General features: G+C 42.9%; 2 protein-coding genes across 4 annotated transcripts in view; one reads left to right on the forward strand and one right to left on the reverse strand.

The window, feature by feature from the left end:
* Positions 1-623, forward strand: part of LAMB3 (laminin subunit beta 3) — a 59,514-nt gene extending 58,891 nt beyond the window's left edge. For all 3 annotated transcript variants that reach the window (XM_072647946.1, XM_072647947.1, XM_072647948.1), the window contains one exon: positions 148-623. In XM_072647946.1, the coding sequence (XP_072504047.1) occupies positions 148-284 (137 nt within the window). In that variant the 3' untranslated portion in view covers positions 285-623. The remainder of the gene's footprint in view (positions 1-147) is intronic.
* A 1,228-nt stretch (positions 624-1,851) lies between these two features.
* Positions 1,852-25,301, reverse strand: part of CAMK1G (calcium/calmodulin dependent protein kinase IG) — a 47,862-nt gene continuing 24,412 nt past the window's right edge. The window contains exons 3-13 of the mRNA XM_072647949.1: positions 21,791-21,919; positions 18,600-18,674; positions 15,772-15,910; positions 13,712-13,835; positions 11,934-12,009; positions 10,828-10,940; positions 9,786-9,864; positions 6,707-6,794; positions 4,725-5,167; positions 4,143-4,273; positions 1,852-2,753 (exon numbers count right to left, since the gene is read on the reverse strand). Of these exons, the coding sequence (XP_072504050.1) occupies positions 4,183-4,273; positions 4,725-5,167; positions 6,707-6,794; positions 9,786-9,864; positions 10,828-10,940; positions 11,934-12,009; positions 13,712-13,835; positions 15,772-15,910; positions 18,600-18,674; positions 21,791-21,919 (1,357 nt within the window). The 3' untranslated portion in view covers positions 1,852-2,753; positions 4,143-4,182. The remainder of the gene's footprint in view (positions 2,754-4,142; positions 4,274-4,724; positions 5,168-6,706; positions 6,795-9,785; positions 9,865-10,827; positions 10,941-11,933; positions 12,010-13,711; positions 13,836-15,771; positions 15,911-18,599; positions 18,675-21,790; positions 21,920-25,301) is intronic.

Here is a 25,301-nt window from a genome sequence, read left to right on the forward strand (position 1 = left end):
CAGGGAGGGGGAGAGAGGGAGAGGAAGAGGGAGGGAGAGAGAGAGAGGTAGAGAGACAGAGAGAGAAAGGGAGAGGGAGAGGGAGAAGGAGAGGGAGAGAGAGAGAGTGCTCCATCATCTATTCTTGAACCATTTTTCTATCCTCAGATATGGAAGCAGAGCTGCTGCTGGGAAGCCGAGCCATCACCCAGCGCTCAGCAGACCTGACTGGTTTGGAAAAGCATGTGGAGAAAATCCGGGACCACATTAATGACCGGGTGCTCTACTATGCCACTTGTCAGTGATCCCTGTTATCCTCAAGCCCTGGGCCCTGCCTGTTTATGCATTTCCTTGGGGGATAGCAATCAGCTGGTAGCTCCATGTTGCCTCTCTTACTTTCCAAGAAATAGCCTAGAAGCTCTGTGTCTTCATAAGCAGCTGGTCAGATTACTGGCAGTGACACATGAGAGGAAGGGGGCTGGACCACTGGGGTTTTGTCTTTGAAGCTGGCAAAGGCGTGAGCATGATCAGGGACATCTCAGATGAAAGGAGGGGATTGCTGATGAACCAAACATCCAACTATTAAGTGATAAATGAATGTGAAGCAGTCACTAGCCCAATAAAAATCTTTGTTTTGTAAGGGAGCCTGTTCCTGACTGTGAGATCTGAATGCTGTTTTTTCTTCCCTCCACCTTTGTTTTTGGCATCTCTCTCCTTCTTGGCACAGTTAGTTGCATGGATCCTCTAAAGGGTCTGTGTGAAGTAGGCAAATAGACTGAATTTGGTCTCTCTCACCCATGGGGATGGATTTGCTGGCCTCTCCCTCCTCTCCCCTTCTTCCCCCCCATGCCAGCTGACTGAATGGCCAGATCCCTTTGTCATATGGTGACTGGTGCAGATTTCAAAGAGACCACAAGGGGACAAGTTACTAGACCCCTAGAATGTTCAGGCTGGAAAGGGCTGTGGGGGTCACCTGATTCTCTATCAGGGATTCACTACACACCAACTGGGCTAAGTGCTGGGGTTACGTAGACAGAACACCCCAAATAAACCAATCTCTTAACTTCAAGAAGTTTAACATCCTACTAGACACCAAGGGATACTGACTTCTAGACAAATGCGAAAATACATGGTAATTTGAGGAAACAAGCTCAGACCACATTAAGGGCTCATCTAAGGTCACTAAGTAGTAAGATGAGCAGGGTAGTGGTATCATAAAAAATAGCACCGGCTTTAGACTCAGAGCACTGGGCAATATTATTACCTGTGTGACTTTGAGCAAGATTTGTAATCTCTGCCACCATCAGTTATCTCATTTGCAAAATGAGGCAGTTGAATTAGATGACACTAAGGGTCCCTTGTAGCTCGGAATCTCTCCTTCTAAATGGCAGAGCGAGGACTAGAATCCTGGGTTTCTTCCATCTTGAAGCAGCATTTTCCCAAGAGACCTGCCTTCTTCAGGGCAAAGGTCATTGTTGAAGTAGTCAACTGGGAAGGTTAACTGGGAGTGACCCTTGCTGCCTCTGTCTAGTCTACTAGATTCGTGTCCTCTTTGTCTCTTAGAAAGGACATGGAAAATGATGAACAAGTTCAACAATTAGATGTGTGTGGAAAGCCACTGACTCCAGTCCTTCCCGTGGTAAAGGATGTGGGGGGTTGCCTGGGGGTAACCCTACGTGTTACACTGCCTACAATCTTCCCCTTGTTTGGAGGTGAGGGAGTCTGATGGGGAAATTCTGAATGTCAGAGACAGAGACCTGGCAAAATCTGTGACATAAGGGAATGGGCCCCAGTTGGGTTTGCTTCAGGAAGCATGGGGTTACTTGACTTTCCTGAGAACTCAAGGAGACTATGGAAAGAAACAAAGTAGGCTGGTAGAGAAAATATGTCCATTTTATTAAGCACAACACAGAGATAAGACGGAAAGGGTAGAAGCTATAACCTGGAGAAGAAATGAGAATTGGAGGAGGGACTTCCAGGGAGAAGGAGGCTAGATCTTTATTGGATGAAATGAAAAAATTGTTAGTTCTCAATTTTACATATTAATGGGAGGTGGGGGGTGGGAAAATTGGGAAGGTAATCCTCACATAGAGGTTAATTATTAATTCATCTCAGGCTTTGGAGTGTGTCATATCACGTTTCATTACAGAGTGGAGGTAGGGGAAGGAAATGGTTCTGAAATAATCCTGGGAGAAAGTTGACCTGTTCTAAAAATTTGCTAGGGAGACAGGAAGAACACAGGGAATTAACTGTCAAAACCCAATAAGAACATTCATGCTTGCACGCGGTTATGTGACAAGGCCAGAAGAATGGAGCTCCCCAGGGTGAAGGCTCAGGAGGTCGTATTGGGAGTATGTGGGTGGCATCATGGGAGCACAGGGGGATGTCCTTATGGCTTTGTCAAGAGAGATGCCATAGCTCAGCTAACCTGTTCAGCTTTTCACATGGAGCTGTGAGAAGAGCAATCTATGTACACTGAACAGAGAGTGATGGGTGGTGGAGGCTGGAGGCAGAGGGGGCAATCACATTAGGGACATCTGGAAGCCAGAGGATCCTCTCCACCTGCCCATCGCCTCACCACAGACCTTTCCACTGTGCAACTTTCTCCTGGTGGCCCTTGGCTCCTGACCACTCAATCTGCTGCTTTGTCATCAGAAAATGCCTCCTGCCAGACCCTGCTGCTGTTTTTCTGAGGGCTCTTTGGGCGTGTTCCCCTTCCTTTCTCTGCAGGGTGGTTTTCTGGTCTGGAAGTGCAGAGGAGTCCCATATCTTTCCTGCAAAAGGAATTGAGGTGGGGAGAGGATCAGGGCAGGAAGGAGAGAGAGGCTGCCACCCTAAGCATTTTCCTCAAGCTTCCTCTCTTTATTTTCCCTCTCTTGGTTCTCAACAGCTGATTCATATGGGACAGTACAGGGAGACTTGCCATTCAGGCAAAACCATTGCCTTTCCCAATGTCCCATATTTATGTGATTTGCTAGTCTTTGCATTCAGAATCAAAGCTGATTAAGACAGTTCTCTCTGCTTTACAGATGGGAAAAGTGAGACCCAGAGAGGTTGTGGCTACAGCATGGTACAGTAATGATAATACTCATAATTATAGTTACAATAATAATATAAAATCTCTATAACACTCCAAGGTTTGCAAAGCACTTTACTTAGGTTCTTTCATTGGTCTTCATGATGGTCCTGTGAGGAGAAGCTATTAGTAGCACCCTTTTTACAGATGAGGAAACTGAAGCTAAGACAAAGTTAAGTGACTTGACCAGGGTCACACAGCTAATAAGTATCCTGGCTCCAAGGCTCTCACTCTATTCAATGAATCACCTAAACCATCTTTTACGTCTGGTAAAGAGCCCCAAATGGTCAACTCCCTTCCTAGCTTGGACATCCTTTCCCTTTTCTGGGCCTCAATTTCTCCATCTGTAAAATGGGGATACTAACATTTGCACTATATGACTCAGAGTTATTATGAGGAAAATGCTTTTTGAATTGAAAAGTTAAAAATGGAAAGTTTTGTAAATTGAAAAGTTTTATATAAATTGAAAAGTTTTATATGAATCTATTTCTAGTGTCCCCAAAGTACACAGATACTCAGGTCAGGAGCTGAAACTGGAACTCAGGTCTTCTATGGCCAAGGCCAAGGCATCAATCCCAAGGATGCACTACTTCTAAGACATCCATTCTCAGCTGTTATTGGGATACCTCTAAGGCAGGGCTGGGATTAGTGGAATCCTAAGGGCTGCACTTAATTCAAATCCTCCCTAGTCAGTCAGGAAGCCTGGCTCTCACCCCTGAATTTTCTGAATCACATTTTTCTTAGCACCCTTGGAGGTGCTCTAGGGAATATTCTCTCCTCCCTCTCAGCTTTCCCTGACCTACTTGCATCATTGAAAGGAGCCTGTGTATCTCTGGTCCAGGAGGAACGAGAACCCCTCCAATAAGAACTATCTAATTTTGTACTTGAATTTTGAACAGAAAAATAACCCACCCCCTCATCCCAATGGCATGTGTCTTGGGATAATAATCTCATATTTTACATGTTTTTATGTACCCCTCAGTTTAATGCACCCAGGGGAAGTGCCTTACTTGCCTTACCCTTGTTACACCTTTACTTCTGACCCAATCCTATTCTCCTCATATGAAATTGTTATGGCCATACTTACAGAAAAAAAAGTGAGACACAGGAGACGATGGCACCATGGATCACATGATCAGACAGACTCCAGTCTGCCCAGAACGGCAGTGGGAATGGTTACTGGTTTTAACAGGGACCATGACCTCTGATTTGAAGTGCCTGACAAAGAAGCAACACAGCAAGAGCTTCAGGAAGATGAATGGGTGTAAGGCAGGGGAGAGTCAGAGATGCCTAGAGACAGACAGAGACATTCCTGCCACTTCCCACAGCTGTCACTATTGCCCCTTCCCTGAGCTCAAAAACAAACAAACAACCCTCTGTAGCAAGCACATGCAGGGTTCCCGTTCCTCATTTTACCCCGGGGGTCCTTAACCTTTTGGGGGGTCATAGACCCCTTTAGCAGGCTAGTGATACCTATGAACCCCTTCTCAGGTTTTAAATGCATAAAATAAAATAGGTAGGATTACAAAGGAAATCAATTCTACAGAAATAGAGATGTATTTCTTTTCCCTATCAATATTCATGGACTTCCTGAAATCTAATCCTGGATCTCTTGGGTGTCTGTGGACCCCAGATTAGGAGTCCCCTGCTTCCTCCCATTTCTACTCACTGTTTTTTGTTGGCCTTTTTGAGAAGGGCTGGTTCTGAGCCAAAGGATGCCTTTCCTTTTTCCCCACTCTTTAGGCAGCTGGAGCAGCAGCCACAGGGCCCTCTGCTCAGGGTCCCGTGGTGCATGGGAACCAGACTGCTGCTGATCTGTAGGGAGCCATTGATCAGGCAATTGACGGACCTGCTCTCAGAGACAGTGCTGTCCAGGGTAGGGTGACAAGGGCCGTGCTGGCAGGGGAGCCAGGTGGGTATGGGAGCTGCCAGCTTCTCTTCCAGAGGAGGGGGCATGGGGGTGTTGCGCACAGGGGTGCTGAATGTGGAGAGCTCCGATGCCTGCTTGGTGCTGGGCCGGACTCCCTCTGACTCTCGGCGGGCCTCTGAGGCATGCTGGCTCATGTGTAGTTTTCTCATGTGATGTACCACAGCGGCAGCATTGAAGGCTTGCTGAAGGAAGACATGACATCCATCTCCCATGCAACTTGGGGGCCCATGGGAGCTTGGGTTTCCCCTTTGCTTTTGTCACCATAATCCTTGGCATATGCCAAATCCCATTTTAGAGGAGGACCCACAGATACAGAGCTAGCAAGAGAAATTAGGGACCCCATCTCCTGGCTCAAAACTCCTTCCTGGATTTATACCCAACTTTTAGTTCAGACAGTCTGCAAACATTTATTTATCGCTTATTTCATGCCAAGCACTGTGCTGAGTGTTGGGATACAAAGCAAAGCAAAAACACTTCATTGCTATTGTGGAGTTTGCATCCAAATAAGCTTGAAAGCATGTAAATACCTGTATGTGAAAGAGATGCACTGAGTGGATGGAATGTAATCTCAGGAGGAAGGTAGTTAGCAGATTTGGGGTGGGGAAAGGACTCTCATGGAAGGTGGGATTAGAACTGAGTCTGGAAGGAAGTTGGGGAGGGGGCTAAGAGATGGAGGTGGCAAAGCAGAGCATTCTGGGCATGGGGGATAGTCAGTGCAAAAACACAGAGTCAGGAGATGGGGTGTAGGGTGTGGAGCAGCAAGTTTAGTTGCATCATGGAAGCTAGGTGCACAATGGATAGAGTGCTGGGCCTGGAGCCAGGAAGACCTGAGTTCAAATATGACCTCAGACACTTCCTTGCTGTGCGACCTTGTGTAAGTCACGTAACCCTGTGTGCCTCAGTTTCCTCAACTGTAAAATGAGCTGGAGAAAGAAATGGCCAACTACTCCAATATCTTTGCCAAGAAGACTCCAAATGGGTTCATGAAGAGTCAGACTGAACTGAAACGACTCAACAACACTGTGCACAGAAGGCAGTCATGGATAAAAAGACTGGAAGAGACCGTGTCAGGAAGGGCTTTAAATGCCTCACCAAATAGTGAAAGCTACACAGGTTCACTGAAGAAACTGAGAAAGACTTAGTGGGGACAATCAAATATAAACCCCTTGAAGTCAGGGAGTCTTCTATCTTTGTCTTTGAAGTCCTGGTACTTAGCAGAGTGATTTCAGCAAATAGCATAGGTTTAATAAATGCTTGTTGAATCAACTGTTTGTGGACATGATGGCTTCAGTATATGACAAGCTGTCCTCTGGCAGAGGGATGAGGCTTATTGTGTTTGGCACAAGTGGGCAGAAGTAGAAGTAAGAGCTGACAGTGGCAAAAAGGCCAATTTGGCTCAATGTTAGGAAAACCTTCTCCATAATTAGGACTACCTAATAATGGAATGGACTGACTAGGAGGACAGGCTGTACCAATGAAGAGAAGCATTGAAATGGAAGATGGATGGCCATTTGTTGGGGGCAATATAGAAGGATTTGATGCTTAGGGTAGAGTTTGAACTAGATGTCTACAATTCATTCAAACTCCAGGATTTTGTGATTCTCCGAAGCCCCAAGGCAGAAAGGGTTCCCTCCAGAAACTTCTTTGAGCATGAAAGTGTCCCCTCTCTACCTGTTTGGGGAGGGAAGAGTCTTATCCACCACCCAAAGGGAACAGCTTACCCTCCATTTGCTCTTGGCGAAATTTTTCTGGATCTGGAGGCTGACAGAAGGGTAAATGTCCCGGTGAAGGGCAGTGTTGCCATCAATCCTATAGGAAGGGAGAAATTGAGATGAGTTGGTGGGTGTTTCTCTTATTTGGATGGAATTGGAGAGGACAATTCTACCAGGTCTAAAGCAAAAACAGGTTTTATGTGACCATAGGAGAGAGCCTGGCCTACATTACTGACTGAAGTGGTAGTTTGTACATAGGGTGAAGATTATGGCTCCCTCACATAGGTAAGTCCAGCACAAAGGTCTCCTCTTTTGGAAGAACTGTGACCTACAGTTTTAGGAGAATAGAGGAAACTAAGAATGGGTCTTAAGGAATACTTAGGTTGCTTCTACATCCCCATGTTCCTCTGCTCAAAGCTCAGCCATGCCTTCCTTACTAATCTCTTACTAGTATAAGAGGTTATATGACATGTGATCTCTTATATGACACTTCTGCCTTTACTAGTCAACCAATTGTGTTTGTCCTTCATTGCCGAAGAAGACCATGCCATCAGAGAACTAATGACATGACTTGCACTTGACTTTGTTTTGAGTGAGTGAGGGCTGTGCAGGTCACCAGCCTCACTTCTCCTCCAGAGTTATCTGAATCCAGTGACCAGATACTCATCAGGATAACTGGAGATGACCCAAGACGCACTGGGAGACCTTGGGCCCTTTAGGCCAAGGTCTTTAGTCAACCAATAGGTATTTATCAAGTGCCTACTATATGTCCAGTACTGTACTTGGTGCTAAGGAGGACTGAGAAGGATGATATGAGAAAGCTTCCTTCGAAGAATTTATGGTCTAATTGGAGAGATGACATACACATGAAACAAATAGAGAAAAATTGGCAAAAAGTTCTGTAAAATATCAGAGAAGAGGGAGATTAGTGTTGGCTGAAATGGGCAGTTTGGGGGAGGGATTGAACTTGTAGACCCACCTCAACCACTTGTTAGCTATGTAACCCAAGCCAAATCATTTCTCTTTTCTGGGCCTCCATTTCCTTGCCTGTAACATGAAAGGGTTAGACTAGATGTTCTTTAAGATCTCTTCTTGCTCTAAATCCTGAGGTGGGACTTAACTAGGCCCTGAGGGATTTGGCTAGGCAGAGAACCGATAGAAGAGCATTCTATTCAAGACAGGGAACCATGGGATAAGTAAAGTCATGGCAGCAGGAATGAACATGGCATGTTTAGGGAAGCACAATGAGTTAACCAGCTTGGCCAAAGCTGAGGATGCTATAGGATCATAGATTTAGGGAGAGAAGAGACCTTAGACACTATAAAGTTCTCTCTCTCTCTCTCTCTCTCTCTCTCTCTCTCCATCTGTTTTTAAATTAAAATTTATTTTAAAAAATCAACAAAATCTTATCCCCTGGGGAGTGGTTTATAACAAGACTGCATAGCCAAGCAAATCTCTCATATTGGCCAGTCTTCTTATTTTACAGATAAAGAAACTGAGACAGAAGTTAACTGACTTCTCCAGGGTCATGCAGTTAGCATGTGAATGAGGCAGATTTTGAATTCAGGTCTTTCCGATTCTAAGTCCAGTCAAAGTACCACCTAGCTTTGTGTTGATCAAATGTCTTTGGATGGTAAGTAATGTTGGTTGAGGAAGGGTGTGACCATGTTATAGATTTTCTTGAAATTCAAGTATAGGGGATTTGGCTGATGTGACAGGCCATAGGGAACAATCCTAGGTTCTTTAGCAAAAGAGGAACAGACAAAAATGTCTAAGGATTCAGTTTGCATTCATTGGGCTTTACAAACGTGGTTTGGTAAGTATTAAGTAATTTCATACATTCATGTTCTAACCACTTCCCTCCCAACCCTATTCTCAATTAGAGTAAAAACTCCCAGAGGTTAGGGACTAGAAATTAACATTTCTTGATTTTCTTGTGTCTTTGCCACCTCCCCCACCTCCCCCACTGCACCAAACATAAAACTCCCAATGGAAGTTCAATAACACTGCTTTCTGATGCATGCACTTAGCAACATGTCCTTTATTTGTTGGTTGGAGGCAACCAATCTAGAGGGGTCTGTCTTTTTCCAATTCACTGAATTAAAATGAAGTATTATTGCCAACTTTCCACATCCCTGGTGCCCTGTAGAATGATGCTGGTGTTGCAGAAGGTTTAACTGCATATAGATATAGACCAAATGAGAGAAGAGGCTTCCCAGAACATCAATGAACAGAAAGATAATATTCTGAAGGTCCCATCACATTCAGTGCTGGTTTATCCCTTCTGGAATACTGTGTTCAAGTCTGAGCACCACATTTTAGGAGGGAGCATTGATGGACTCACTTGACTAAGTCAAGTCAACAAATATATATGAAGGGTCTACTATATGCCAGGCCAAGATGGCAAGAGAATGGGGGCCCATGCTATTGGAGGATTAGTTAAAATAACTGGAGAAATATAGGGGATGTGATAGCAATGATCAAGTATCCAAAAGGCTGTCGTGGGAAAAAAAAGATTTGACTTGACCTTAGGAGGGTCTAATTAGGAACAATGGGTAGAAGTTGCACAGAGGCAGATTTTAGTTTCACATAAAGAAAAACTTACTAAAAACTAGAGTTGTCCAAATGAAGAATAGACTGCCTCAGGAAAAAGTCAATTTAGGATCTTAGATGTATAAGCAGAAGGGACCTCAGAGGCTATTTAGCCCAAACTCCTCATTTTACAGATGAAGAAACTGAGGCTGGAGAGAGTAAGTGACTTTTCCATGATCAAATAACTTATAAACATTAGAGGCAGAATTTGAACTCAGGTTCTCTGACTCCAGATACAGTTTCACTGTGTCGCAGATCATCAAGACTAGAGGTCGTCCCAAAGATGCGACACGACTGTCATAGGCTATATTACAGAAGGGATTCCTAGATAGGTAGAAGTCAGACTAAATGACATCTGAGGTCCTTTCCAGGTCTGAAATTCTCAGTCTATGGTCCTAGGACATAGTGAGAAACTGGACCCTAGCTGGGAAGAGTTCTGAAAGCTGAGCTTCTGACCTGGGGCTCAGAGGGAAGGTCCACACTCTACCCCACTCACCAGGGGTGACTCAGGGCCTTCTCACAGGTGTATCTCTCATTGGGATCCTTTTCCAGCAAGTGACAAATGAAATCTTTGGCTGTGGGGAGAAATCAAAGAGGCAACAAAGCATGAGCAGGCTTCATGACTGATGGAAATGAATCCCCAGGCTGGTGAGTGGGAGCAAATGCACAGCCAGCTAATCTTCTAAAGTGGCAATTTCAAATATCTAAAGGGAGAAAAAAACAACCCAACCCAACCTACCATCAACTACTCAAAGAGGAGAGGTTTCAAGGAACCTCACCCACACACAGCTCTGCTGACACATACACACACGTGTCCAAACATATGCATAAGTACACGTGTGCACATGAACGCCTACATGAACACTGGGTGCTTTTCAGGTCTGGTCCTTTGCTTTTTCAACTCAACAAACATTTCTTAAGTGACTACTGAATCAGAGGATGTCAAAACTGGCAGGAACCACAGATAATGGCCAATCTAATCCTCTCATTTTACAGATATGGAAACTGAGATCTGGAAAGGGAAAGTGAATTATTCATAAGGTCAAATTCCCCCAGGACAGGGCTATTCCCACTATATTGCAGTGCCTTTGCTATAACCCAGTGCTTCTCCTGGCACCATAGCATACTTCTTCCTTGGCATCCAGGGCCTTAATTGTACCAGATTTGTCCAGGACACTGTCCTCTGCCCAGTTTTCCCTCTTGACATCATCTCATCTTGTCTCTCTCCCCCTCCTTCCCCATTTTTTTGGGCATAGATTAGTAATAGAGACCTGGAGCTGACTAAACTCAAGATGGTGAGAATTGACCCTGTTTTTGAAGCAGATGGAGCATTGTGAAATATCCAGGGATCTTTGGGAGGAAGGAGGGGGAACTCTGATCCTAATATGTTGCTTCACTTGGTTACTTTGGCTCCTTTGTCCTATTTCCTAATCTAGTCCCCAACCTCCCTCTGTGCTGGATGAACCCTAGGGGTACAGGGAGGAAGAAGAACTGGCAGTTCTGTTCACTCTGACTGATGTACCCAGGAGACGCCTTACCCGACTCAGAAATGTCATCCCAGAATGGAGATTCAAACTCATAATAGCCTTCCTTGATCTTCTCAAACAACTTGGATTCCGTTTCCTCATAGAAAGGGGGGTACCCACACAGCCTGCAACATACACCAGGAGAAAAAGGCAGCTTAATCCTTGGTTATCTTCTTGTGACCAATGCTATCTCCACCCTTTACTTGCACTGCTCAGATGGAGGGTAGAGGGCCATGGGGCTGAGCAGCAGAGAGCGACATCTGCTTCTAATCTAAAAATAAGTGCCTTGGAAGGTTTACTAGCTGGAACCAGAGAAGGCAGGTATGGTCAGCTCAGGAAAGTCTCTACCTCTCCCAGTCTCCCTGTCCAATGTGATGGAAATCTCTTTAACAGGGGGAAAGCCTTCATGCTCTAATTAGAGATCAGAATTACAGTACAACTATATACTCTCTGTCTGACCTTGGGGAAATCACAACCTCTGTGAGACTCAGTTTCCTCATCTGTAACATGAAGGCACTGACCTAGCTAGCCCCCAAGGTCTTTTTTTCAGTTCTAAGTATTTCTATATAACCTTACTAGTCAAATGAGAGGGACATCATGTGAAAAATTCATGTGAAGGGATATAAGGCTGGTCGGAGACCATATTTTGATGAAGGAAGACAGGAGAGCATGATGACCCTGGGCACCTGAAAAGAAGTAAAGAAGTGTGTGCGTGTGTGTGTGTGTGTGTGTGTGTGTGTGTGTTGTATTTATTGGGGAACCTCATAGAAAGATAAATGTTCACAGGAGGAAACACACCAAGGGCAACGTTTTTTCCTCACCACTTTTTTCCCTTGGGCTACCCTTGGCTGGGATAAATAAGGTAGATGAAGTAAGGAGATAGAGTTCAGCCAGCCAGGGCTTGCTCTCACTGCTATTCAGCTGAGCGGATTTTTCTTCTGGGCTCTCAGGAACAAGAGGAAAACATTTAAACTAAGCAGCTGGAGAGGATCTTGGTTTGTTTTTTTTAAATCTAGGTGAGCACTGAACAGAGAAGCACCGAGGAATTAGGATGGAGCTGGGTACCAGACCCTTGGGATTGTGCGGGAACCAAGCAGCAGACCACAGCTTCTACTCACAAAATGTAGGTGATGACTCCGATGGACCAGCAATCCACAGCCTTACTGTATGGCTTCTGGGCTAACACCTCAGGAGCTACAGCAAAGCAAACACTCACTTAGGGAAATAGACTGGGATTTATTTTAAATTTTATAAACATAGACATATATACACACATATATGTACATACATACATATACATACATATACATATGCATATGTATATGTGTATATATATATTAAAATTTTAAATTTCCCTGGGTTTAGGGAAAAGAGTTCCTAGGAGTTCAGTTAACCTTGTTTGATGGAACATTTGTATCTTCACTTTGAATTCACTAAATACAATCATATTCTGTTCCTCAGAATTCATTCATACTTATCACTAGGCTGTTTTTCTAAGTGTTTTGTATGTTACACCTTTGTAGGACTTGGCTTTCACATGATTAGACAATAAGGCTACCATGAGAAGGGGATGTGATTCCTTCGTCAGACAAGGGTCAGGGGCTGGGTCTGTGTGTGTGTGTGTGTGTGTATGTGTGTGTGTGTGTGTATGTGTGTATACTCAGGAGGTGCTCTTTATGCATTCATTACCGAGAATCTGCTCCCTCTGAGGTACTTTTCTCCTGGGCCAAGACTCTGTCAATACTCCATAGTGAAACTTCCTATTGTCTCTGCTCCTACTAACTCTTCTTCCTCTTCCCCTAAACCTACACTGGGCACTGCCAGGTGACCCTAGACCTAAAGGAAAGCAGCAAGAGTTGGATGGTGATATAAGGTGTAAATTTTAAAGATGGAGACCTTTCCTATCTACTATCCTCAGAAAACTTACCCTAAACCATATAAAGTTTCCTGGGAGACCAACTTTGATGGTTTCCTAGTTTCTGTGCTCTAAGATATTCCCATTGGATGTAGAATTAAAAGGCCTGGGTTCAAATCCTGACCTTGATAATTACTCACTATATGACCTTTGGTAAATCAGATTCCAATCCCTGGGTCTATTTTCCCATTTGCTAAATGAAGGTCTTTGGACTAGTTGATTTCTAAGGGAACAGTCTTCAACTCAAAGAGCTTATGAGCATCTCTCCATTTTCCTCAGGTCAAGAGCCTACATCTATTGCCCTGGGGAATCCTAAGATGAGATAAACTATATAAAAGTACTTTGCCAACCCTAAAGCTTATATAAATGCCAGCTATCACTATATTATTGTTATTCTGATAATCAGGGAGATCCCTCCTCTAAGGAGGAAGAGGGAAAAGGGAAATGTAGACTCAAAACTCATGGTCTCAGAGCCTGTGGCTTTTTATGATGATCCCCCCTTACCCCTCTCAGTTCCATTATGGGGAAAGGAAGGGAGGCATGAACCTAGAAACTAGTGTGAAGGCTTAAGAAAGAACTGCAGAATAACTCAACTCTTTGAACACAATCACACAGGGATAGGTTGACAAGCCCCCAGCAGGCTGTGAGTCACACTAATTGTACTCTGGGAAATGATAACCAAAGATTCAGAGCTTTGGGATGACATGGCAAGGTCTAGAGAAGCATGGGCTGGCTGACTGGCTGGGGGGTTTGTTCTCCAAAGCCAAATGACTAAATTGAACCTTTTTGGGAGCTAGGCATTAACTCTTCTAGGTCAGCTGTATGGGAGCAAGACATGACAAGATAAGACAAGATAATACAATACAGCACAGTACAATACAATACAACACATTGAATATCTGTCATGTGCCCATGGTTGGGCATAGCTAGCTAGCTGACTGATAACCCTCTCTCTTTCCCTCCCCACTGGTCCTGACTCACCCACATAGCCAGGAGTCCCACAGGCTGTGGACATCACACCACTCTGCTCCATCTTGGATAGACCAAAGTCTGTGATCATGATCTTGGAGTTCTCATCAGGGGTGAGGTAGAGCAGGTTTTCAGGCTGTGGGAGGGAATTGGTGGGGGGGAACAAGAGAGAAATATCACATGTCATATGATCCAAATTGATCTCAGGCACATGTCTCTCCTTCCTTCTCTTGACTGAGCATCTCATGGGAAGGCAAATCTGTTGGAAAGTTGAGTTTCTACATCTGAGCTTACCTTCTTCACCTCCTCTACAACCAGAAACACGAAAATTATCCCAATACCCCACTAGATCAACATTTGGAGGAAATCTCAGAAAAAGGCTGGAGGGGACTTGAACAATGGTCTTTAAACCTTCTCTCTTAGGGGTGTGAAGAGTTATTCTCTATCCCCATGAAACATACAGGAAGCACTAGATTCCCAGAGGATCCCTAATCAATGGTACACTGGGGAGCTGTAAAGTTTTTCTTAAGTGCTCAGAATCTAAACTTATGCCCCTAGATTTAATTTGGGGTAATTAAGGTAGACATGAGACTGAATTATCAAACCAGGAGGAAGGGAAAGTTATAAAGCCCTGATGTCTGGGATCAAAAAAGGTTGTGGAATTTTTCTCTCTAGAGGTGGTTATCATTAGTTTTAAGGCATGTGTGGGGAAAAGAGGTTGAGATGAATTCTGCCCAGTGGCATGGGAATGAATTGGATGACCAGCAGAATTGAATAGTTAATTGAAAGAGTACTGGATTTGGAATCAAAGGGCCTTTATTTGAATCTGTTGCGTTATCATGGGCAATGACTTCAACTCTGATCCTCAGTTTCCTCATTGGGAAAAGGAAAGAGTGGGACTAAATGGCTTCTATGGTTCCTTCTAGTTCTCAAACTTTGATTCTATGACACATTTCCCTCTTCATTCTTCATGATCCAACAACCCTAGCCATATCGAATACAACATTCCACTCCCTTTATACTTGGCTCAAATCCTCCTGCAAGAGGTCTTCCCAGACTTCTTCCCTTACTGCTAGAGCAGTAAGACTGAGACTACCTTCCATCTACTCTGTACATCTCTTGTATGTAGATCACTGTTTGCATGTTGTGAGCTTTTTGAATGCGAGCTTCTAGGCTAGTAGGTAAAGCTGTATATACAACACTTGGCCTGGAGTCAAGAATCCTGATTTGAATGTCTTCAAAGTATGATAGTCCCTATGAGCCTTAAACAGGGGGTGATATCTGAGCTGGAAGAAATGGACTCTGAAGGATAGAGAGGACAAGGATGGGGGAATGGCCTTTGGGAATGCTCAAATGATGAAAGAAGGGAAATAACATGTCAAGTTCAGGAGATATCTAGAACCTGGTTTGGATAGAACAATAAATGGCATAATGGATCCAGATAATGTAGGGTCTTAAATGCCAGGTCAAAGAATTGATTCTTTATTCTAGAACCATCACTCTAGAATCAACAGCTAGACCTAGACTTTTAGAAGACTATATTCTGATTGATTCTTGAAATAACTCTCTGGGGTGAGGTAGGGCAGAGATGAATATTTCACTTCCATTTTACAGATGAGAAAAAGGAGATCCAGAATCTTTAAATAACTACTCACGCATTTAGTGAGTGGTAGAGTCAGAGCTATAAGCCAAGTCTCCCATCTCCTAATTCAGGAGTATTTCCTATAGCTTGGCAGATGCTATCATGGTGTCTTTGGGATGAGGTCACTATCCCCTGCCATATCTTGTCCCTCCCATCTCTAAGAACCATGACTGGTCAAGATACTCTGTTTCTGACTCAGGTGGTTCACCTCTCCTAAGGCAACAGACTCTCCTCTACTCCTTGTTCCTAAGGACTTGCCATTTTTCTGTTAGGCAGTGTGGCCACCCGATAGGTTTAGCCCTCTGCAGTTCAGAACTTCTGAACCCAAGTGATCCACCAGTCTTAACCTCCCTGGTAGCAGAGATGACAGGTGTGTGCCATCACACAGGGCAATATTTCCCTTTTTCTGAAAATCTGCCTGCCTCAGTACCTTTAAGTCTCTATGTACGATGCCATTCTCATGGAGGTATTTCACTGCTGATAGGACCTGCTGAATCACCAGGCTGGCATCCTTCTCCGTGTAAACTCCTCGCTCCAGAATCCGGTCGAACAGCTCTCCTCCAGAAACTCTGTGGGGAAGATGGGTAGATGGGGTGTGGTCGGAGGGTGCAGAGAAGGAATGCAAGGGAATTGGCCAGATGCTGAATGGCCCACCATTTCAGGAACAGATATTCTTGTGGTGGAGAAAGGGATCTGAATTACAAGGAGCAGGTTAGCAATAAAACAGGAACTTTGGGTCTCAGAGGGCCCAGCAGAGTAACTGGGTATTTACCTAGTGTCATTTGAGGGATGCTGGGCATACTGCATTGGCACATCAAATTGAACAACTCCTTTAGTTTAAACCTTCCTCTCCTCTCCTCTCCTCTCCTCTCCTCTCCTCTCCTCTCCTCTCTTCACCTCTCCTCTTCTCAGTTCTCCTAGTTCTACAACTTAATGCTGTGTGGCCTTGGCCAAGTCATTTAACCTTTCTGAGCCTCAGCTTACCTCATCTGTAAAATGAAGGGATCAGACTCAGGTGATCTCCAAATCCTTTGCTACTATAACTGTCAGAGCCGGGCTTCAAACCCAATCTTCAGAGTCTAGAAGAAGTACCTCCTCCTTTACACCAAGGAAGAGAGATCTAGACTTCACAGTCTTGCCTGGGCCAGCCCTCCTTCTGGAAGGTTACTAAGATTTGCTGTGGAGATTGTCATCAGGGCAGGAGGCAGCAGAAGACTTTTCAATAGAGGGGAGAATCTTCTGAAATTGTAATGTTGCACCTCTTGGTCCTTTTTCCCCTGTCTCCCTTGCCTTCAATGCCTGATATTTACTAGCTGTGTGACTTTTTTGCGGTTGAGTCTTTTTTTTTTCAGTTGTGTTCAACTCTTTGTAACCCTTTTGTTGGCAAAGATACTGGAGTGGTTTGTCATTTCCTTCTCCAGCATATTTTACAGATGAGGAAACTGAGGCAAAGCAAATAGGGTTAAATGACTTACTCAGATAGCAAGTAAGTGTCTGAGGCTGCATTTGAACTAAGATCCTCCTGACTCTAGACCTGGTGCTCCATCCACCGTGCCACCTAGCTGCCTTTGTATGACTATGAAGTGAAATTAAGGTAAAGTCACCTAACCTCTCTGCACCTCAGTTTCCTCATCTATAAAACAGAAAAAATAATACCTTTATTACCTCTAGCTCTAAAGTGCTATATAACAGTCAGTTATTATTATATTGCTTCAAAATTTAAAAATGTGAAGAATTACTATATATAATCTATATATACGTATGTGCATAGATTATTTTTAGATATATGTTATCTATCTAAATCTATATAATATTGCTATTTTTGGAGATAGGTAAAGATATATACTATACTATATTATAACATATACAAGATATAGATATATTATATAACTAGATCTAGATATATATCTATATCTTCTTATATAATATATTGTCTAGATGTAATATAACTGTGTTAGATATTTATTATAGTTATATCATGTTAATTGTGTGGTACATAATATGTATTATATCTAGTTATATAAATTATATCTTATAGATTAACTATAGAATATATTCTAATTATATATAGATATATTATACCTAATCATATATAGATATTATATCTAATTACATGTGAATACTATATATTGTAGAATACAGTATATTATATACCTATATATGGATAATATATTATATATATGATATAGCTATATATCTGCATATAACATAGCTATATCTCATGTAATCGATATCTAGATATATAACATATGTCGATATCTTTATCCATCTATCTGCAATAACATCCAACTGCAAAGCAAAGCAAGGATAATATCACTGTGCCTGCTCCCTGTGGCTAATGCATACAAAAGCACTTTAAAGCTTTGGGCAGGGGGCAACAGAGGATTAATTCCCAAGTTCTCCAGTTGTTTCTTCTGTGTCTCTCTCACGGTTCTCTGAGGCTCTCATGTGGCAGGTGGAGGAGTAAAGGGAAAGGCAACTCTTTGGAAATAAGTCACGCCATCTGACCCTGTGTGGCATGGGTTCTTGCTGGCGGGAGCCCTGGGATATGTGATCCCACTCCTGGAGGACCCTCAGGCAGGCCCGCATCCTTGCCTCTGCTTACCTGACCCGAAGGACTGTGAGTTAATCCTGGTGAATGAGCCTCATTAAAGCTGAGCTAGGCTCATCTGGGTTTGCTTATTAGGACGGCTCCCTGCCTTCTGCTAGTTTTTCCTGCTCCCTCAGATATCTGATTCCTCCCTTTTTGCTGAGACCCTAGTGAGTCCAGGATTTAATAGGCTACTTGAACCTGAGCTGGCTCATTAAAGTTGCCAGGCGTCAGAGAGGGTAGTGGGAGCTGTATCATCAGTCAAAAACACACATTATACTCAGCCATGCTGGGATGGTGGAATCAGGATGGGAACAGGACAAAGGAAAAGAGAGAGTTTTATAAATAGAAGGACATCTCTGTCTTCTGATCAGATTGAGAGCTGGGCACAATTCAAACCCTAGCAGGCACCACTCAATTGGCATTTAGATGGGCCAATGACATGAGGACCTTTCTAATAGGGTGCTATTTTCACTTTATAGATTAAAAGTCACAGATGCTGATCAGTGAATCACTCTAAACAACTCTGAGTCTCCTTGAGCCTCTTGTTCTAACTACAGAATCGCTGTCTTCTTACACCTCCTCCCATGATACCTTCCAGTGCCAGACTCCCTCTCCCTCGTCCTACCCTGGGGCTCTGCAGAGTGTCTAGGGCCCCACTCACTTACAATTGCATGACCAGGTAGTAGTGAGTAGAACTCTCGTAGATATCTTCTAGGGTTACGATGTTCTCATGCTTGATCCTGAGAAGAGGAAAAGAGGCCAGTTCAGATGGAAAGCGATTCATATTGTCCATAAAAAAATAGACCTACAACTAACCTTCTGTGTTCTCCAGGGAATTGCAGACATACCACCATGCATTTGGATTGAAGAGTACAGAGTATCTATGGCAAATTTAGTTGAAATTTGGGAGTTAGGAGTTGGTGTGCGCGTGCGTGCACTCGTGTGTGTGTGTGTGTGTGTGTGTGTGTGTGTGTGTGTGTGTGTGTGTGAGAGAGAGAGAGAGAGAGAGAGAGAGAGAGAGAGAGAGAGAGAGAGAGAGAGAGAGAGAGAAAGAGAGACAGAGACAGAGACAGAGACAGAGACAGAGACAGAGAGATGGAGGATAGAGAGCAGTCCATACTAGTCATATAAGTTACTCAGGAACAAAGGGAAGCCTGTCTCCCAGAAAGTGATCTTGACCAGGGTGATGATGCTGATAACTCTTAACCCTTTGAAAGTCCAGTAAGAGGTAGAGAGGAGGCAGCAGGTGGGGGAGGGGGTCTTTGTGATAAAGAAAGGTAAGTGAGGAGACAAGTTGGACATTCAGGGATGGCACAGGTGCACAGGGCTGGCAGAGATCGTAAACTACAGAGATAAGGGTCTAGTCTGGAAAACTGCCACAGGCAAGAAGCAAGCCCCTTAAGGTATCAGTCCTCAGGGAGAAAGCCTCCATAGCCCCATCCCAGTCAGTTATGGCTTCGAGAACAAAATATTTATATAGTTTTCATACAAGGCGAGTGCCTACACAAAATGCCCAGATGACAGGATTCCCCTCTTCCCTTTTTGAGACACTTTTGTTACACTAAGGCCATGTAAGTCTCTTTTATGCTAAAATCAAATGGAAGAAAAACTGGATTTGTAGTAAAAGGCCCAAGCTTTACATTCTGTCCCTGCCAATTATTCTTTATATGACCTTAGAGGGAAAGGGACAAGGGAAGGGAATAAGCATTTATACAGCATCTACTAAGTGCCCTGTTCTGTGCTAAGTGTTTAGCTGCTCTGGGCCTCAGGTTCCTCATTTGCAAAATAAGAGGATTGGACTAGAGTCTCTTGAAAATCCTTTCAAATTTTACATTCCATGATCTAATCTTGGGGAAAAGCTGAGGAATGAATCATTTCTGGGTGATTTTATAAAGCATAGGAACCAGATATCCCTCATTGCCCATGAAAAACAGGGCAAGAAGGAATGTGTTCATACTAGAGTAGTGGGGGCAGACAAGAACTTCCCCTTGGGAAACGTTGGAGCATTGATTAAGTGAATGGGGAGGAAACTCTACCGTGTTCTTTTTTAGAGATCATGGAGAGCATTTCACAGGGTTATAACTTTATAGTTTTTATTATTAATGTATAGCTGTATAAATTCGTAGCCCTTTGAATCTCATTTTACAAGTGAGGAAACAGACATAGACAGGTCTAATGACTTGTCCAGGGTCACACAGTTAATAAAGAGCCAAGATTAGAACCCAGGTTGCATGATTCCCAAACCATTGCTCTTTTCTTTATTCCATGCTGCCTCCCATAATTCTGCTGCCCATAGTCTAAGTGAGGGTCTAGGCGCTCTAGCCTCAAAAGTTACGCCAAAGAAGATGCACCAGAACAATTACGTTAGCACAGGGGCACAGGATCCAAGTTTTAAAAGTCTGTTATTCCCTCTCTTTCTAGCTCCCAGAGGCAAGAACTCTGCTTGAGTCTGAGGGGGAACTCAAAGTCTGGATCTGACCCATTGATAGTTCAGTCTACTTTACATCAAGAATTCCTAAAAATACAGACCAATCTCAAGAATACTTTCAGTTGTTTTAAATGACATTTTTAGTGTGTGACATCCATCACCACTGCCCCTTTGATAAATATGAGTGACTAGCCCTGGAATGGTCAATGGCAGCTAATTTTGCTTCCCCCTCAATTAATTTTTTTTTTTTAAAGTGGCTCATATGCCCAAGGGGCTACAAAAATGTGCATACCCTTTGACTCAGCAATATCTAGGGTTGTATCCCAAAGAGATCATAAAAATGGGAAAAGGTCCCATATGTACAAAAATATTTATAGCTGTTCTTTATGTGGTAGCCAAGAACTGGTAGCCAAAGGAATGCCCGTCAACTGGGGAGTGGCTGAACAAGTTGTGATATATGAATGTAATGGAATACTATTGTGCTTTAAGAAATGATGAACAGGAAGACTTCAGAGAGGTGTGGAAGGACTTATATGAACTGATGCTGAGTGAAATGAGCAGAAGCAGGAAAATATTATACACAGTAACAGCCACAGTGTGTGAGGACTGTTTTTGATAGACTAAGCCCTTTACAGCAATGCAAGGACCTAAAACATTCCCAAAGATCTCTTGAGGCAAAAATGCCATCTACATCTAGAGAAAGAATCATGGAATCAGAATGCAGAATGAAGCAGACTCTTTTCTCTTGTGTTATGTTTTGTTTTGGTTTGGTTTTTCTCTTGGTTTCTCCCATTCATTTTAATTTTTCTATGCAACGTGACTAAAGTGAAAATGTGTTTAATAAAAATGTATGTGTGGAACCCATATAAGATTGCAAGCCTCTCGGGAAGAGAGGGGAGAGGGAGGGGGAGAAAATTTAAGACTTATGGAAGTGATTGTCGAAAACTGAAAACAAATAAATTAATTAAATTTAAAAAAAGACAAAAAAATCTTTAAAAGTGGCTCAAATATCCATGAGAGAGAAAAAAAGTTCTTTTACTCCTTCCTAGTTGAAAATTTTCAGGTAGCACAGTTCAACTTAATATGAAGAAGACCTTCCTAAGAATTAGATCTATCACCAAATACAAAGTTATACTTATTAGATAGTAAGTTAGCTATTATTGGAGGTGTTCAAGCAGATTCTGGAATACCACTTATGGAAAAAAATAACTCATGCTTTAATATTACAGGTTGGACTAGATGGTCTGGTGTCTCTTCCAATCCACCCAATCAATTCCATGATTCTGTTGTCTAGACTGATTTGACCTCTTAACAAGGACAATGATCAAAGTGGGTTACAATCCCACCCTCATCTTTTTTGCTAAGGATGTCTTGGGGAAATGTTTGTGATCCACTGGATGTACCCAACCAATTGTCCGGCAGACTTACTTTTTCAATACTGCGATTTCATTTTCCAGACTGCTGTCCCGGAAAGCAGGAGATTTTTTGATACATTTCAGGGCAAATAACTTTCCTGATACTCTTTGCTTCACAAGGAAAACTTCTGAAAAAGCTCCCCTGAAAGGAAAAAAAATTACCAAGAAGAAAAACTTAGCTTGCACCAGTGGAGAACATTGCTGGGGGCAAAATACAAAGACAGACCAACATTTGGCTGCCAATTAGCTTCTGTTATCACTGTAAGTCACCTACAATTAGCCAAAGAACTGGACTTGAATTGTGCCATATTTATTATAGCCATTGTGTTCCTTTCTCCACACAGTGATTCTAAGGGGGAAAAAGGCTCACGCTGGGATGGAGGTGGCTGATTTCTCCATTATAGAAAGCATTTCCTTCTTAGAAACCTAAGGCATGAGTTGGAGGGGGGACCCTGAGTTCTTCAGGCTATGTATGCTAGTGGATTACAAGCTCTAATAATCTTCCAGTCAAACAATTAATCAATCAACAAGCATCTATTAAGTGCCTATTGAAGAACAACTCCCCACCCCAACAATCCCTATTCTAGATTGAAAGCTGGACCAACTCAGAGGTTACTAAGCCCAATGCACTCATCTTGCAGATGATGAAATTTAGTGAAAGTGAGAGAAATTAAGTGACAGCCACCTTCACCCAGTAGCAAGTGGTAGGGCCAAGATTTGATCTGAGATCCTCTGACGTCACAGGCTCATCACTGCCAGGTTGAGTATGTGGATTTTCCCATTGTAATAACTCTGTAAGACCATCTACTCAGAGCTTACCTCTCACCTATTTTGTATGTGATGTATATAAACAGTGGCACCTACGTGGCACAATTGGTAGAGCGTTGGGCTTGGAGTTAGGATGATCTGCATTTGAATCCCACCTCAGATACTTATTAGTTAAGTGATCCTGTCCAAATCACCCAGTCTCAGTTTCCTCACTTGTAAAATAATAGTACTTACCTTCTAAGGTTGTTTCAGGGTTTTCAAGGATAAAAGGGGATAACAAATGTTAAGTGCTTTACAACCCTTAAAATGCAACACAAATATATATATATATGTACTATATATAGTACGTTATTACATATTACATATATATATAAATAATATACTATTATTTTACCCACGTGATCTCTTCCATTAGAATGTAAGTTCCTCGAAGGCAGGGAATATTTCACTTTTGTCTTTGTATCCCAGCACCTGAGCGGGGTGCCTTTCACCTAGTAGGACTGAATAAATACATGATTGCTGGACTGCCCAGACAACTAAAGAACTGAGACTGGAGAATGTTTACATTTTGTTGTGTGTGTGTGTGGAGGGGGGAGGTAACGGTGTAGGGATGATGATGAATAAAAGTTGAGGTATCAAGGGATGAATGGAGGGCATTTATTCAGTTATTTTTTCAGTTGTCTGACTCTTTGTGACCCCATTTGAGGTTTTCTTGGCAAAGTGGTTTGCAAAGCTGGAGTGGTTTGCCATTTCCTTCTTCAGCTCATTTTGCAGATGAGGAAACTGAGGCAAACAGAGTTAAATGACTTGCTCAGGGTCACATGGCTAGGAAGTGATTGAGACCAGATTTGAATACAGGCCCTCCTGACCCCAAGGATGCCTTGGATGGGTCCTGTGGTATTACTCTTGTACTTTCCCAAAACTCACATAAACAGCTGTGTTGGGAGTTTCCCTCATTATTCTTGCTGTTTACTAGGTGCATGGGTGAGTTGGACTTGGAAGTAGGACTAGCGACTGACCTGTGTTGGTCAGTCAACAAGCGTTTATTAATTGCCAGCTACGCATCTTGCTCCCCCTCTAATTGTCAGCTTCTTCCTCTAAAAAATGAAGGGGTTCAACGAGGTGACCTCTAGGGTTCCTTCTGGCTCTTCCAGTCCAGGATTCTATGATTTAATGGAATTTAATTCAACAAGCATTTATTCATACTTAGTAGGTATCAGGCACTGTGCTGAGGATACAAAAATTAAAACCAAACACCTGATCTCTTACCCTCATCCTACTGGGGAAAACCAAATGTAAACAGATAAATAAATACAAGATAATTATCTAGGCAGAGAAATGTTAAGTGATTTGCCCTGGGTCACACAACCATAATTGTCCCGTCTCCCCCAACTCCCCAAGAGATTTGAACTCAGGGTTTTTATACTGCAAATTCAGCATCGTATCCGGAAGAGAAAGCACTTAAATCTTTACCTTTGTTCGTGACTGACCCATAAAGGCTTAGCCCTCAGCCTCCTAGCCATTGAGGGTTTAGAGTCTTGTTCCAAACTGCCTTGCTCCCTGTTTACCTCTGCGTAGGTGGATCCATTAGAGCTGAAGTGCCCAGCACCCCCCAGGGTACCCCTTGCTGTCATCTGATTCCACTCACTATTGAACAGCTCACTCCAGGTCTAATTACCACTACCCACAAATATTATTCCCTATGTCCAGAATGAATGCCAAGGACTCGCTTTTGTAATTGGGAAGCAATCTGGTTATAATTGGTGGGTGGGAGGGCTGGTCACAGGGTTCTGATGCTGCCAGGTGGGACAGAAGGGCTTCGTCTCTGACCCAGATGCGTGCCTTAGAATATATCACAGGGCTGAACGGATAGAAAGTGCCCAAATCTTCCTGCTCCATCCCTCCCCATCCTCCTCCTTTTTTAAAAAGAAATTTTTAATTTATAGAATAAAATAAATATTTCTATAACAATGTAGTAAAAAGATGATTTTTTAAAAAAGATGATTGCGCATAAAACTGTAAATTTGTTATGTACAATTTGCTATTCCTTTTCAATATATAATGAAGTTATCATGCAAATGTCTTCCCCCTCTTTTTTTTTTTACTCCTCCCTCATTTTTTCTTTCAGGAAAGCTCTTTAAGCATGGTACTCTTTTCATGACTTGGTACAGAGTTACCTCTTGATTATAAATCAACCGGTCAATCAATAAGCACTTATTAAACGCATATTACATATATTATATATATATTTGCTTATGACAGGCAGGCAGAAGCATCATTATGTGGTCATTACAGAGCTTGTCTCAAAGGAAGATCTGAGTTCAAGTCCTGCCACAGACACATCCTGGGTGAATGATCATGGGAAAATCACCTAACTTCTTAGGCTTCAGGCAACTCTCTGAGACTCTGAGTTATAGAGCATTGGTAGTGGGAGCGTCCTGCTTTCCATTTTCACTGCATATTCGTTTTATATGTAGTTATATTCACGCTGTCTTTCCCATTGGATTCTGAGCTCCTTGAGGACAGGGACCATCATTTATCTTTCTTTGTGTCGTCTCCAGCACTTATAGTGTAGAGGCTGGTGCATAGATGGCAATTAATAAATGCTTGTTGATTGACCAATACAGGTCAGTCTCTAATCCCACATGCCTGTGCTAATGGGGTAGATATCATCTCAAATAACAAAACTTTAAAAAAATCATTTAGCTTAATTCAGGCTTTGCAAAGCATTAGAAGATTTCCCCCTTCTTCTGCAC

The sequence above is a fragment of the Notamacropus eugenii genome, chromosome 2, assembly GCF_028372415.1.
Source record: "Notamacropus eugenii isolate mMacEug1 chromosome 2, mMacEug1.pri_v2, whole genome shotgun sequence".
In the NCBI taxonomy this organism is placed as follows: domain Eukaryota; kingdom Metazoa; phylum Chordata; class Mammalia; order Diprotodontia; family Macropodidae; genus Notamacropus; species Notamacropus eugenii.